Source organism: Mustela putorius, unplaced genomic scaffold (assembly GCF_011764305.1).
Source record: "Mustela putorius furo isolate JIRA1106 unplaced genomic scaffold, ASM1176430v1.1 tig00003909_pilon_pilon_pilon, whole genome shotgun sequence".
Taxonomy (NCBI): Eukaryota; Metazoa; Chordata; class Mammalia; order Carnivora; family Mustelidae; genus Mustela; species Mustela putorius.
Window position 1 is genome coordinate 17,781,637 of NW_025422057.1, and position 15,536 is coordinate 17,797,172.

The following is a 15,536-nucleotide window of genomic DNA, read 5'->3' on the forward strand; positions in this document are numbered from 1 at the left end:
GTATAAAAGCAGAAGGGCTCTGGGTAAGTCTGGGCACTCACCATCTAGTCCACATGAGGATCCCTCTTCCAGAAGACAAGAGGCTTCATGTCCAGCTAACATCTCAACTCCATAAACCACCAAGACAATATCTTCCAGAAACCGAGGGTGATTTTCAGAGAGGTGACCTAAAGCAGTTTTTAGGAACAAAACTACAAGTTGTCTTCAGAAACACAACAAAAGCACAACAAAGGCAAGCTTTTATGAGGTCATATAGGGTGGTCTGGCCTGTTAAAAGCTCCCAAATCTCTTCATTCCAGATTGGGGATTTTGGTTTATCCATCCCAACCAGAAGGTTCACTGAGATTGTTCTGATAATCATTAGAGTTATTTGTTAATGTTTGGGTATCTTGTTTCGGACACATGGTAGGATGACATTTTCTCACCTACTTGCTTCATACAGAGCTCCAGCTAATGAAATTGGAACTCAAGCCCTGTATGGATTAAGAGCCAGTGGGTGCTTTATACTCTCTGCTCTTGACCTCAGCACATAAAGAAGTATGTGTCAACATGGAGCCTCCCCAGTGACCTTCGGGAGCAGAGCTTCTATAATAACCTGCCCTTTACATGTAGCATACACAAGAAATAAACTTTGTTGTCTTAAGACTCTGAGACATTTGTTACTGTATCATAACTTAGTCCATTCTGACTGATACAGAGACACTTTTTTCCAGAACAAAGTAACCTTAAGAGTTCCTATGAGTTCCAAAGATTTTTAGGACAAATTCTTTGCCAAGGTTTAAACTCAAAGAATTAAGATCTCTCTTTTGTTTCCAAAGTCTCTGCAATAGGAGACCTACTGACAATGATAGTAATAGCTACTATTTAGTAAATCTTAACCATGCAGCAGGTGCTATGTTAATTATCTTGCATACATTATTCCATTTAATCTCAAAATAACCCAATAAGGAAGTGGACATGAGCAAATCCACTTTAAAAATGAGAGAACTGAGGCTCAGAGAGCTTAAATAACTTGCCCAGGGTTACGCAGCTGGTAAATGGCAGAACCAAGATCGGAATCCAGGGTGTCTGGCTCCAAAGTCCTTGAAGTATTCTCAGACATTCTGCTAGAAGGATTCAGAGTTGTTTTCCACTGATGTCCTCACTCACAGTTCAGTTCTAATGCCAACCCCATCTGAATATCTTTGTGGAGTGGGGTTTAACATAAAGATATGCTTTTCAGACCTGGGACTCGACTACCCTAACTGCTAGGCCTCCACCGAAGCTGGTTGAAAATGTTTGTTTTGTGTTTGTGCTCTAGAATCAGATAAATCTGAATTCAAATGGTGGTTCTACCAGGTCCTGGAGTCACTTAACCTCTCCGTATACCTCAGTTTCTCCATCTGAAAAATGTGGGTAATAATTGTTCCTGGCTCATGGGGCTGTGGGAAGGATGGGCCCCTTCTTTTTCTGTTTGCTCTTAGATCCATTCCCCTCCTTTCCTGCTCTATTTTATGTCCGGGAGGGGAGTGGTCCCTGCAAACTCATTCCTTAGGCTTCTATGCAGTTTGTTTCAGCCCGTAGGAGGGGCTTGCAGGTGGGGGGAGGCAGAAAGGGGGGAAGCCAGGGAGGGGGACCCTCCCTTTTCAGGTGGCATCTCCAGCCGTGGCAGCCTTGTGGGTTGGGGGACCCAACCCTTTGGGGTCCTCCTAGGTAACCCCCCCCCCCTTGGTCCTTGGTCCTAGATGTTGCTTAGGTGGCTCTGGCTCCTGGTTCTGTCAATATTTTACTTTGTTGCTCCAGCCCTAGGGTACTGATCTGTTGTTGCTAATCTCTGGGCTGCCTCAGGGTTCCCTTTTGTTCTTTCAGCTCTTCCAAGAACTTCCTAAGATGGATTCTGTGTGAAAATTACACTTTCAGTGGTCTGGCCTGGCTTGTTTTCCAGGTTGTGCCACGATTGATACAGAGGATTGCTTCAGATAATGCCTCCAAAGTACTTAGAATACTGCTTGGCACATTAGAAGTGCTCAACCAATGGTAGCTTACAAAGTGCGCCTGCTTTCCTCTTACCTAGATTCTCTGTGGCCTGTTGGCCCCAGGCAGGCCCTTGCCCACATCATAGCTCCTGAGTCACTGCCTTCTCCTTCCAGGTTGGCCAGGTCCCAGGACCTGGGCTTCTGTTTTGATTCATCCTCCTCTAATATTTATAGAGTAAAGGGCCTGTGAATTCCTCCATGACATTATTGACACGTCACAATGTTATGTTTAATTTTTGAGATTTCTTATGGTGTCTTGAAAATCCCGGCTTTACCTGGCCCCTCTGGCTTCCCAACACCTCCCTCTGCCACTTTCCTACTTATTCCCCCCTGTCCACGCCGCTCACTTCTATCTCCCAGCCCCATCCTCCCACAGGGTTTTGCCATGTGGACTTCCTGCTCCTTGGAAAGGTCTTCTGTGAGCTCCTGTCAGACATGGTCCTTCTCACACCACAGTCTTGGCTTGGCTGTTCCTTCCTTAGAGAGGCCCTCCCTGACCACCTTCTCTAATGCTGGTTACCTCTGTTGACCTCTGTGACAGAGGCTGTTTGGAACTTCACTGTACTTTTCCATAGCATGTCTCCCTCCTGACCTGCCAGAGGCCATCAGACTCTTAACACCACCGGGGCAGATCCGTGTGACATCCCCATATCGCCATCTTGTATCCTCAGGTGCTAAAAAGATGGGCCCCAAAGGGGCTCTCAGTCAGTATGTTAGGAAAGAATGGATATCAAAGTAAGTGCATGTCAAGGTCCATGGAAGTCCAATAGTGATCATTCTTGGGATTTGCCTCTTCTCCCTTATGGGCACCTGTGTTGTGCAGAACGCCTGTCAGCCAGTTTCCTTCGCCACTGTTGCTTGCCCAGGCCCTGCATGGTATGTGGGCCCCATTCCCTCCACAACACAATTGGCCACTGGGATCTTCACTGAGGCTCCCAAGACTCTAGCCTTCTGGTCCTCTGAGTCCTCCCATGGTCACCCTCCTTCTGCAGACTGACCACCTCCACTGGCCCTGCATGAGGCACTCTCGAGTGGAATCCAGAACCAGCTCCCTCAACGCTTAGCCCCTTCTCAGTGCTTGGGCCATGTGGGTCCCTGCCTGCTTCTCAGACAAGATCTTCTTGCACAACCCACAGGATTGTGCCTTCTTACACAACTCACAGGATTCCACAGGAAAAACAAAAGGCTCATTCAGGGTTTGTCTTCTTGGTGAACAACCTGATCAATAGTTTATCATTTTTTGACTTTCAGTAACAAAAAGGCAGATACTTGCAATCAGCCTCCCTTAAGGGCTTGGGGAATCTTGAGATTTGAACCCAAGAGTCTGGCTGGATGCCTTGGGAAAAGGGGAAAAAGTAACTTCCATTTCTTAACCATGAACTTAATAGTTGTAAAAAAAAAAAAAAATCAACTTGCAAGCTAATTTCTTAATTACCCTGCTCCACTAGTTCTCTGATCCTATGCCTCAGATGCTCTCTGGAAATAGTGCCCTGCCCTGAGGCACAGCTGATGGCTGAAAGAAAGTCTGGAACTCTGCCTAGTTCCTGCAGGATTTCCTTCTTGGCCGTAGAGGTGTGGGGGGTTGAGTCCTGTCAGGTAGCCCATCCTGTAGGAGGTCCTGGCTGAGCAGCCAACCCCAGGACCCCTGGATCTTTAACCTGAGCCCAAAGCAGCTGCTTAACTGACTGAGCCACCCAGATGCCCTCTTTGAATACTTTAAAGATGCCACTTCCCTGATTTCCTGTTTGCAAATTTCTGATAAGAAATCTGTCCTCATTTTATCTTTGCTCCTTTGTATAGTGATTTTTTTTTTCACTATGATTTTAAGATTTTCAATTTACCACTGGTTTTAAGCAATTTAATTGTGATGTTCCTTAGTATAACTTTCTTTATAGTTGGGCTTCTTGGATTTGTGAGTTTATAGTTTTTATCAAATTTGGGAAGTTTTCAGCTACTATTTCTTCAACTATTTTTTTCTGTCTCCCCTGGCCCCTCCTCATTCCCATATTTCTCCTGTCCTTCAGGGACTCTAGTTATGTGTATGTTAAGCTCACTGATACTCTGTATATTCAGGCTTTTTATTCCTCTGTATTTCACTTTGGATAGTTTCTATTGCAGAGTTTTCAGGTTCTTTAACACCCCCCCCACCACCCGCCGCCTTCTCCTTCCAGGTTGGCCAGGTCCCAGGACCTGGGCTTCTGTTTTGATTCATTCTCCTCTAATCTTTATAGGGTAAAGGGCCTATGAGACCCAGTAATGTTAATCCACTATTAGTCCCACAGAAGTGTAGGGATGTGTGTGTTAAAAATCTCAGACAATGTTTTTATGATTTCTAGGTATTTGCTTTGGGTCTTTTTAAAGATTTCCCATATCTCTATTTCTTTGGCCATATAGAATATAGTTACAATTTTTTTAAATGTCCTAGTTTACTAATTCTATAATTTCTGTGACTCTTTCAAGTTTGGATTGTTTTAAAAGGCCACCTCTGCATTTTGAGATGGACTTAGAAGTAAAAAGTTCAAGAAAAGGAATTCTTGTTTTTCTTCCTGCTCCTTTTTTTTAAAGAAAAAAAGGTTTTTTTAGAGGTCTATTTATTTATTTATTTATTTGACAAACAGAGATCACAAGTAGGCAGAGAGGCAGGCAGAGAGCAGAGAGCCTGGTGTGGGGCTCAACCCCAGGACTCTGAGATCATGATCTGAGCTGAAGGCAGAGGCTTAACCCACTGAGCCACGCAGGAGCCCCCAAGAAAATTTTTATTTATTTATTTGAAAGACAGGGAGAGAGCATGAGTGGGACAAACTACAAAGGGAGAGAGATAAGCAGATATCCCACTGAGCAGGGAACCTGATGTGATGAGGGGGATCAATCCCAGGACTCCAGGGTCATGACCTGAGCTGAAGGCAGATGCTTAACCAACTGAACCACCCAGGTGCCCCTCCTTTACCCTTTCAATTGATTGATTTTTCTCCTTATATGGGCTATTTTTCCCTACGTGTTTTTTTTGTTTTGTTTTTTGTTTTGTTTTGTATGCCTGATCATTTTTGATTGGATGCCAGAATTTTGTGAATTTTATCTTGTTGGGTGCTGGATATTTCTGATTTTCTATAATGCTGTTGTACTGGTTTGGGGACACTTTGTTCTTGGAAATGGTTTGATTCTTTTGGTTCTGGCTTTTAAGATTTCTTTGGTAGGACCAGAACAGTATTTACTCTATGATCATTTTTACCCCACTACTAAGACAAGACCTATTGAATCATGAATTATGAGGTTTCTGATCTGAGTGCCAAGATCGGGTCCTATTCCTGGTCCTATATAATCATTGGGTATCTTTCCACTCTGATTTGTGGGAACAGAACTATTCCTTGCGCTGTGCAAGCTTTGGTGATTGTTCTCGCCCTCTGTCTGGGTGGCTTTTCCCCTGGCCACGGGTGGCTTCCTCACACTCACACACTTAATCAGCTGAAGATGAACAAGGCCTTCTGTAGGTCTCCAGAGCTCCTTTCACTCTATAGTTCTCTTCTCTCCAGCACCCAACCCCCAGCTCCCACTGTTTTGCCTTTCCCAGTCTCCCAGTTCTATTTCCTCAACTCAGGTGTCTGTTTAGCTCTTCCTTGATTCTCTGCACTGCTTCCTGACCACTCTCTCAGGCGGTAAGCAGAGGCAATCAGAGTGCTCACCTCATTCATCTGCTCTCCCTTATGCACCACTGTTGCATTTCTGCCTATTTATTTACTTTATTTACTTGTTTTAGTAAGAGCATAAATTCAGTCAATGCTGTTCCATCTCGGCTGGCTAGACTGGATTAGTATAAATGATCGTTATTCTGTTGATAAAACAGATTGCTGTGTCAACTGTTTCCAAAACAGTTCCCATTAGGTAACCTGAAACATCTTGCACAGCAATCCGCATCTCCTGCAAGTACAGTACATCCTTGTGCAATGTGTGTTACAGAAGAGTTGCCTACAAATAAGGTCTGTGTAAGATAATCTGATTTTTCCCTCTGCCTTCCATTTGCATTCCTGCAGTACTCTCTCTACATCATTTCTCATCACTTTTTCTTTAGCTGTGACTTCAAGCTCTGAGACTTTCCTTTGTCCCCCCCCCCCTTTTTTTCTTTTTCGTTAAGGACCAGTAATCTATACACAAAATGTCATGATGTTGGGGGATTAGAATTCGTTGCATTCTTGTCAACACAGTCCTTGAGTACTCAGTGCTTAACTCAGAGTTAAGGTCTGTGTGGGGTAGAATAGAGGCAGGCTTCAACTTCAAACCAGCTCAGTCTTTTTTTCCCCCCATATGAATAGCTACTTCTGCAGTTTTGGATTGTTTTAAAAGGCCACCTCTGCATTTTGAGATGGACTTAGATGTAGAAAAGTTCAAGAAAAGGAATTCTTGTTTTCCTTCCTGCTCCTCAGTTTCAGCAATATTTATTGTTTATTACAACAGTGCTATTGTATTAGCTAAGAGACTGAGACAAGTCACTGACATTGATGATGAGTTCATAACGTTATGGAAGAATGACATACATTGATAAAGACCCAAGGTGTGGCACTGCAGTAAATCTGTGAGATTTCACAGAAGGGTGTGATTACTGAGGGCTGGAGAGATTAGGGTAGGTAGGCTTGGAGACCTAGTTCAGGAGGGAACTATGGAATTTAGGAAAACGTGGTGAGCACGATTAGGAGTATGGGAGCCCATGGTTTGACGAGGGACAACCAGAGAGGTTGGAGTAGGAGCTTCTACTGGAGAACAGTGGGGAAAGTAGAGGAGGTCTTATGTGCCAGGCTTGGGCATTTGGGCTGTGAGAGCTCTGGATGGTTTTCGAAGGGAGGACATGGAAGCTATGTTTCCATGAGAGGGTTAGGGTTAATGTGTGCAGAGCTGATGAAGACTGGTGGCAGGGGTATAAGCATTTGTTTATGACTTAATCATCTTTGTATTCCCATGTGCTGGTTCAAACTTAATGCTTGTTGCTAAGGTGCGTGTAAAAGGTGATCCTTTGCATTCCAAATTACTAATATTCTTGATAATCACTGGCCTCGTCAATGGCATGACGAGTATTGTGAAAGAACTTCGTGCCCCATGTAGAATTAAAGGTAGGCAAATTTGGACTCAGGCTCTTTCAAGCCTTGTTTCTCTTTGAACTCATTCTGTTCCAAGGCACTCAGTCATTGTTACAGAAATTACACAACAGGGTCGCTCCCAATCCCCACCTCCCCCAACCCTAACAATTTCGGCATATTCTTACAAATCTCCTATGACAGACCACACATGCACACGGGAACCAAAGAGCCCAAGCGAACTTTCCCAAAAGAGCCTGAGGCCGGGACAGACTTCCAGATGGGCAGAATCGACACAATGTAGCCCGAGGCGCGCGTGCACGAGCGCGCAGCGTGCGCGCGCACAACACCTGCACGTGACTCAGCACCGAGGCTGAGTAACCGATTAGGCGCTCACTCCATTTTTGGCCCCACCGGGCCCTGGCGTGCACGGGTTCCACGCCGATCCGCACGCGGAGCTCGGGAGCGCCCCCTCGGCCCCCCACCCCCGCCCCGCCACCATTCCGGCGCCCAGCCCGGGGCCGGCGGACTCGCCGAGGCTCCGCTCACTGGCGGGCGCCGGTTGCGTCATCGGGACGCGACATTGCAGCGGCACCGGTGGAGACTTGAAGTGCCGGCAGCTGCAGGGGCGGAAGCCGGAGCTGGCGGAGCTGCAGGTGCGGACCGCGGGGGCGAGAGCGGCTGCGGGACGCTGCTCGGGCCCAGAGCGCCGCGACAGGTGCGTCGTCGCCCTCTCCGCTGGACCCGGCGCCACGCCAGCAGGTTGTCCATCTCCCCGGAGCTGCAGGACTCCCCCTGAGAAATGGGCCCGGCTCGTGGGGATGGGGGTCGGGCTGCGGCATGGGTTCCCCTGGGCGGGACGGAGGTTCCTGTGGACTGAGTAGCGGACGCACCTGAAGGCATCGTGGGGGCATTGGCTTTCAGGCAGCTGGGGCTTGTGCTGGGGACAGTCCCATGACACTTAACAGTGACTGGCCTGAGCGCACGCCGTGTGCCAGACGCTGTGTTAGGCGCGTTATAGGTACTGTCCAGCCCTCCCAGCAACCCCAGGAGGTAAGATCTATCATAATATGCCCATGTTCCAGATGGGGAAACCAAGGCGTAGAAGTTAACCAACTTGTTCAAAGTCAGCACAGAAGGTCAGCAGTGGGGGATTCGAACTTGTGGATGTTTGGCCCAAGAGCTGATCCCCATATCTCTGTTCCTTTAAAAGTTGGTTCCCCTCAGCTAATAGTCTGGCGCGTCCAGATTTCGTTTTAGTTCTCGACCTTGGATAAACGCTGTAGGGAGGGAGGAGCGAACCGTGACTTCCTATTGGCACCCGACTCTCCCTCCACTACTCCCATGGCTGGGGCCAGCAGCGACTTCTTTTTCTCAGGCAGCAATGGAGCTCCCCCTGTTGTAGCTACATTCTGCTTGTGAAACTGATAGCTGATTTATTTCATAATAGTGAAGAGCTTTCAGGCCAGGTGCATTGCTTTGCTATCGTCTCAACTGGCCTATTAGGTTAGGTTGATGTCATGTTAATTTGTTAAGGACGTACTCTATGGTTGTGCTGAGAATAGTAGTTACCGCAGCAAACCCATATGGGAAGTAACGCTGTTACCCCGGACGTGACCTTTCAGAGTTTTAAAGGAATAATTTAAGGCAGGGTGAGAAGTAGTCAAAAGCTAAAGCAATTTGAGAATTATGTTAGGGAGTTTTTGTATTTTAGGTTAATCTCTGCTTTCTTTAACAGATCACTGTTAATGAACATTTTCCATTAGGGTACGAAAAGCCTTATTGAAAATGATGAAAACTTTTAAATCAGATATTTCAAGACGGTGTGGTTTTGATTTAGAACTTCGTAGGTGTATTAAAAGTGCAAATATCATTGCACTTAAGGTATCACAAGAAATCTGAGAGTTTAATTCACTTTAAGTGGGAAACTCTAAAGGTCCCCTCTTTGCCTTCACCATTTTTACACTGCATATTATGTATGACCAGGAATTCCCAGCACATAATTTTAAAAAATTATCTCTTTGTGCACATATATGTAACTTCTACTTAATTAAACACATACCTTCATCCTCCCAGGAACCTCCCAGTTGTTAATGCAAATGAAATAATTCTTTGTCACCTACCTCAAATAAGTTGTTATTTACCCTTGCACGTTCATGGCTATTTTGCTCAGGAAATATAAAGTTACACATTTTGATTAAAAAAAAAAATCAGAATGGTCTACCAGAGTTGCTGAGTTTAAATACATCAAAGTCTGCTTTTACACGTTGACTAAACATGGTACACATCCACCAGTAGTTCATTTGACATCCTGTGATGGATCAAAATAATGTTGAGGTCAGAATTTTGAGTTTTGGTCTTTACTCTCTGTATTAGTCATTAATTTAAATGGCGTATATTTTTTATAGCACATGATTTGGGAGTTACCTTTTGTGACATGGATGAATCTGCACTGACGCTCGGCACAATAGATGTTTCTTATCTGCCAAATTCATCAGAATACAGTGTTGGTCGATGTAAGCATGCAAATGAGGAATGGGTAAGTTTCATACAGGTTAGAAGCATTCAACCTAAAGATGTTTGTTTCAGTGTTGTTTATGAAGGTAGCTGGAAGCGACATAATATCAAATAGAGGTTAATAGTTAAAGAGACTGCCTCCAGCTGTTAGAAGATATGTTTATGGAGCCTAATATTTAAACATTCTTAAGATTTTTTGTTAATTGGGAAGAAGAAATTGGGTGAGACATTTAAGCACAGTGATTGTGTTAAAAAGCAAAATACTTTGCAAAGAAAAAAGAACCTACTAGGAGTTGTTTTGGGTAGTGTCTTATAAAGATACTTTCTGTGTCTATTTTCTGTAATAAGTATGAATCTTGTAATGGAAATAAGGGCTTTTAAAAAATAAAAATAGGAAATTTAGTATGAAAATCAATTCAAGGGACTTGCATTTTGTATTTTTTTTCTATTTTGACATAGTATGGCATGTTTAAAATATTTCTTGAACACTATCTACTTTATATAAAAAATGATGTGAAGTTTTGGGATTTTTTTTTTACTTATTTTTGAGAATGTTGTTTTCAGTGGGATATGAGCAACTGATGAGCAAGTTATTATACGCAGCTTAAAATATTTTACTTTGAATAAAAATAAGGTAAACTTATATAACATTCCTTTAGCCTGACAACAGAGTTTAAAGTTTAAATCATAGAGTTTAAATCCTAGCTCAAATTCTGCTCCTCTGTTCTAAACATTTTGCTCATCGAGTTCATTAGCTGTTCATATCCCAAAGCTAAGGCTTTGTACTACTTTTGTGGGAGTCTGTGGTTGAAGAGGAACAAGATGAACTGTTAGCATATGGATCCAGGAGTCTGGTTTTATTCATCCTGCTGCTTTCACGGGCTTTTTAACCTTGCTCAACTGGTTTTGAATCTCTGAGTGTGCAGTAGTCCTTGCTGGCTACTACTGTTCTTAGGTTCTCAATTTTTGCTTATGTTCCAAGTTTTGTTTCAAGTGTTGATGATGCAGGGGAGTAGTACCATGAAGGAAAATCTCTCTTGAGAAACTTATTACCAAACAAAACCTAAGTCTAGGTTTCTCTTATATCTGAAATATCTTGGTTTTCAAGATCAGGTGGACAAATACGGTCCTCTTGCCATTCAGGCACTTTTTTCCCCCATTAACATTTTTTAGGGTGAGTGTGGTTTCAGACCTACTGTCTTCAGATCTGCAACCTTAAAATGGAAAGAAAGCCTAATGAGCCGGAAAAGACCATTTGTCGGAAGATGTTGTTATTCCTGTACTCCTCAGAGCTGGGTAAGAATGTTACTGCTTGTTGACCTTTAATACACAGAGTGAAATTCCAACTTTGTGTGAATTTTATTGTTGGATAGTCTTAATGAACTTAATTCATTTTGTTTATAAACCAAATATTCCAAGTAGTGATGGTGACTCACTTTTTCTTTCCATTCATTGACTCAGTAAATAGTGGTCAAACAGTTGGTGCTAAGTGATAATTTGGTTCTTTTTTAGTTTAGTTTGTTTTTTTAAGATTTTATTTATTTGAGAGAGAGAACGGGAACACACTTGAAGGAGGGAGAGAGGACAAGGAGGGAGAAAGCAGGGGGAGAAGCAGACTCCCTGCTGAGCAGGGAGGCCAACAAACACACTGGTTGTTGTTGTTGTTGTTGTTGTTTTCAGTTTAGTATGTCTTCAGAAGAGCAGATCTTACTTTTAGATCAGTCTTCTTTTTTCATTTTTTATTTTTAAGTTCAATTAGCCAATACGTAGTGCATCATTTGTTTTTGGTGTGTGTGTGTGCAGTGATTCATTAGGTGCTTAACATCCAGTGCTCATCAATCGCATGACTTCCTTAATTATAAAGAGTTGGTGGGAACCTTCGTATAACTCCTAGATGTTGAACTATTTTTTTTCTTTTTAAAGATTTTATTTATTTATTTGACAGATCACAAGCAGGCAGAGAGGCAGGCAGAGAGAGAGGGGGGAGCAATTCCCCGCTGAGCAGAGAGCCCCAGGCGGAGCTCGTTCCCAGCGTCGATCTGGGATCATGACCTGAGCTGAAGGCAGAGGCTTTAACCCACTGAGCCACCCAGCTGCCCCTAGACGTTGAACTTTTGACTCATGGTTAAAATCCTAGTGAGATGAGCAAGAAATAGCAGGACAGAGTGAAGTTTTAAAGCTGTGACTTTGCCCCACTCTCCTTTTTCTAAGTTTCTGTTGGGATGGGTAGGGAGGGTGGGTGTCTATTGACTGTGATAGTGAGGGTGGCTTACTAAAATCTTAGGATGGGGGTGCCTGGCTGGCTCAGTCAGATAGGTATCTGACTCCTGATTTCTGCTCAGGTCATGATCTCAGGGTTATGAGATGGAGCTGTGCATGGAAGGGGCTCTGTGCTCGGCATGGAGTCTGTGGGGTGTGCTTGAGATTCTCTCTTACTCTCTTCTCCCCACTCAAACTAAATCAAATATTTTTAAAAGATAAAATAAGCAGTGCCTGGATGGCTGAGTCCGTTAAGCATCTGCCTTTTGCTCAGGTCATGATCTCAGGGTCCTGGCATCGAGTCCCATGTTGAATCTGCTTCTCCCTCTCCCTCTGCCCCTCCCCCCTGCTTGTACTTGCTCAAACACACACACGCTTTCTCTCTCTCTCTCTCAAATAAAATCTTTTAAAAGTAAAGTGTTAGGATGAAGATTTTAAATAGAACATGTATAGATTTGTTTGTATTTTGGTGAAATAAACACACGTCATGCAAAATCTTCCACATTACACTGTCGTATTTGAGAAGAGTCAGTTGGATGGAAGCCAAGCCTCTGCTGGTAATTTGCTAGGGGGACGAGTTAGCTGAGGAATGTAGACTCGAATTTTGCTGTGTTCTTGGGCAGTAGAGTTACCTTTTAAAAGGTATACCTGGATGTTAACGCTTTCTCTGGGATGGGCCAGTTATCAGGACAGAAATTCTGTCATTTGAGTGCCTTTCATTTACAGACATTACTTATGACCTGTGTGGATAGCTAACCATGCTGTGTGAATTTTCTACTCAGGGTCGGCTTGGCAGGAGGTAGAATTCTGAGTGCTATAAAGGGATTCACTAACTTGGGAAAGATTTGTGTGGGACCCAAGAAATTTATGTTAAATATTCTGGTCTGCTCAAGAATGTCTAAATTATAAATATTGTTCCTTTTAAATCACAAGTGCTTTGTTGTGGGAATTTGGTAGAATTGAATGAACATGATATTTCTAGTCTAAGAATAAGGCCAGTTCAGATTAGTAGGCCAGTAGAAATACAATTTTTTTTTTTAAAGATTTTATTTATTTGACACACGAGAGAGATCACAAGTAGGTGGGGGGGGGTGCAGGCTCCCTGCCAAGCAGAGAGCCGGATGTGGGGCTCGATCCCAGGACCCTTAGATCATGACCGGAGCTGAAGGCAGAGGCTCAACCTGCTGAGCCACCGAGGTGCCCCAGAAATACAAATTTAAATAAATGATCATGTGGCTTTTCTTTTTAGACTGGCATCTTATCTAATTCTAATTTCAAATGGTTAAAAGATCAAAATAATACCTTGACTTTAATGTGTTCTTTTTTTAAAAGAAGATTTATTTATTTTAGAGAGAGAGCACACATGCATACATGTGTGAGCATGGGGGAGGGGCAGGAGGAGAGGGAGAGAAATTCCCAAGCAGATTCTGTGCTGAGCACAGGGCCCAACGAGGCTTCATCCCAGGACACTGCGATCATGACCTGAGCCAAAACCAAGAGTATGAAGCTCAACCAACTGATCCATCCAGGCAGGGGAGAGTATAGGAAATTATCTGGTGGTGGTAGTGGTGGCAGGGGTGTTTTAGGGTGGGCATAGAGGAGTTGTACAATAAATAATTGATTTTTTGTTTAAATACAGTACCTGATGGGGTTGAACTTGATCTTAAAGTTCTTTCATGACATGTTTATTTATAATAATTTTAAACAGTGCTTTCCTAGTAATTTTTGGATATTTGCTACCCTTTCCCTTTCTCTAATATCCTGTTTCCTCGTCTTTAAAGAGATTCCACATAAATATTTCTATAGCTTCTATTGAAGGTACATTATGTTTTCCCAGGATTTATTTGTGGAATGTTCACCTTTTTGTCCACACTGATAAAACTACAGACTTTCTCTTTCCAGAAGAGCTATCTCTGAGTTATCCTTTACGGTTTCCTGTAAAGAGTCTGACCTTTAGCCATACATTTTCCAATTAAGTAAACAGTCGTTTTAGAGAAATAAAGACCGTACTTTTTCAACCAAGATGTAAATTTGAAACTGCCCTCAGCCTCAATTTTCCTGTCTGTAAAATGGGGATGATAATTATTGTGTCAGGATTATTGCCATATTAAGTAACCTAATGATAACCACATGGTACTTAGCATGCGCTTTTTGCATTTGGAGAGCCATGAAAACTCCAGTATTCCCATCAATGATTTAATAAACTCTCAGTAGCTTCAGCTCTTTTGGGTTAGAGGTAGGGAATAAGTCAGGAAAGGGAGGCAAAATTTCCTTTGCAAGGTGGTAAGCCTTATTTCTGAATGTTTGACCTTCTTTGAAGACTAAAAAATACTTTTCAATAAAACATAATTTTTCTTCATCTCTTAGTTTATTTTTGAAGCAATCCTTAACGTTTTACTTAATAAAAGTTATCCAGTAATGTGAGCAAATTTGCTTTGCAAGGTGGTAAGCCTTATTTGACCTTCTTTGAAGACTAAAAAATACTTTTCAGTAAAACATAATTTTTCTTCATCTCTTAGTTTATTTTTGAAGCAGTCCTTAACGTTTTACTTAATCAAAGTTATCCAGTAATGTGAGCTTTTCACCAGCCATCCGGTCACATACTCATGTCTACATTTATTTTGTTTCATGTAGGATAAATTTTTCAACTCCAGTATCCCATCTTTGGGTTTGCGGAATGTTATTTATATCAATGAAACTCACACAAGGTAAAAAGAAATTTCTTTTGTTTCTAATACATCACAAAAGAATAACTATAATAATCAATGGCTATACTCTAAGAGGAATTTCTTCATCTTTTTGAGAATTAATAGAACTGAGTTTCTGACACAAGAGGTGTTATCTAAAAATCAGAAGCAGCACAGCCCCCTGAGAGATCAGTTACTATTACTACTATGTAATTATATAGTAACTATTTCATGAGAGTATAGATATCACTTATAGCTTTCTCTTTTTATTTGCATATTGATTTTATATCTGAAGTGTGCCAAAACGTGATAAAGATTTATCTGAGGAAAGGGTAAGTTCAAATGTCTTATGATCTATTATTATTATTTTATGCTTAAAAATTGAAATCAGCCTAATCTATGGAGTTTTAGAAGATGTGTCCTTGTAGTGAGTAAATGTGTTTTCATTTTATTAACTAGCTTAAGGCTTTCTTTAGAATTCTTCCAGACATCAGGCACTTGGGAATGGGCTGTTAGGCATCCCAGTGAGAGAAAAGAGGCTTTGTTTTATGTGAATCTAGGCTAAGGGATAAGGGATGGGGGAGGGGAGGTTATATGAATGTCTGTGAGGCAGGAGAGAATGACAGCCAAAAATACTGCCTGTTCGTATAATTAATTCTAAGAGTGAATGCCTGGAAAAGGTCAGCGGTAGGTTCAGGTGATGAGACATGCTTGAAATTTTGTGAAAATTGATCCAAGAAGTCAAATACTTAAATTTGAAGGCTTTCTGCTATTACTGCTCATATTTTGGTGATGAGATCGTAAGTGAGCCTGACAATACCTGCATATAACAGGGTTTTTTTTTTTTTTTTTTTTAATAGAACCAAAGTCAAAGGACTTATTTTTTCCTATTCCCATGCTACCCTTCTCTCTCTGTCTTAAATTTAAAGGAGTGAAGAGAAATTCTAGCCCCCTGACTTTTTTCCCCCCTTTTTGACTTAACCTAAGAAAAGGGA

General features: G+C 42.4%; 1 protein-coding gene across 6 annotated transcripts in view; it reads left to right on the forward strand.

Annotated features, from left to right (window-relative positions):
* GPAM (glycerol-3-phosphate acyltransferase, mitochondrial) overlaps positions 1 to 15,536 on the forward strand; it is a 58,304-nt gene that overhangs the window by 16,772 nt on the left and 25,996 nt on the right. For 2 of the 6 annotated variants that reach the window (XM_004763853.3, XM_004763854.3), the window contains exons 2-4: positions 9,487 to 9,617; positions 10,769 to 10,891; positions 14,489 to 14,562. In XM_004763853.3, coding sequence (XP_004763910.1) covers positions 9,516 to 9,617; positions 10,769 to 10,891; positions 14,489 to 14,562 — 299 coding nt within the window. In that variant the 5' untranslated portion in view covers positions 9,487 to 9,515. Of the gene's footprint in view, positions 1 to 7,433; positions 7,841 to 7,902; positions 8,132 to 9,486; positions 9,618 to 10,768; positions 10,892 to 14,488; positions 14,563 to 14,836; positions 14,874 to 15,536 lie in introns of those variants that run through there. The other 4 variants (XM_004763852.3, XM_004763851.3, XM_013062122.2 and 1 more) reach the window with 4 other exon arrangements.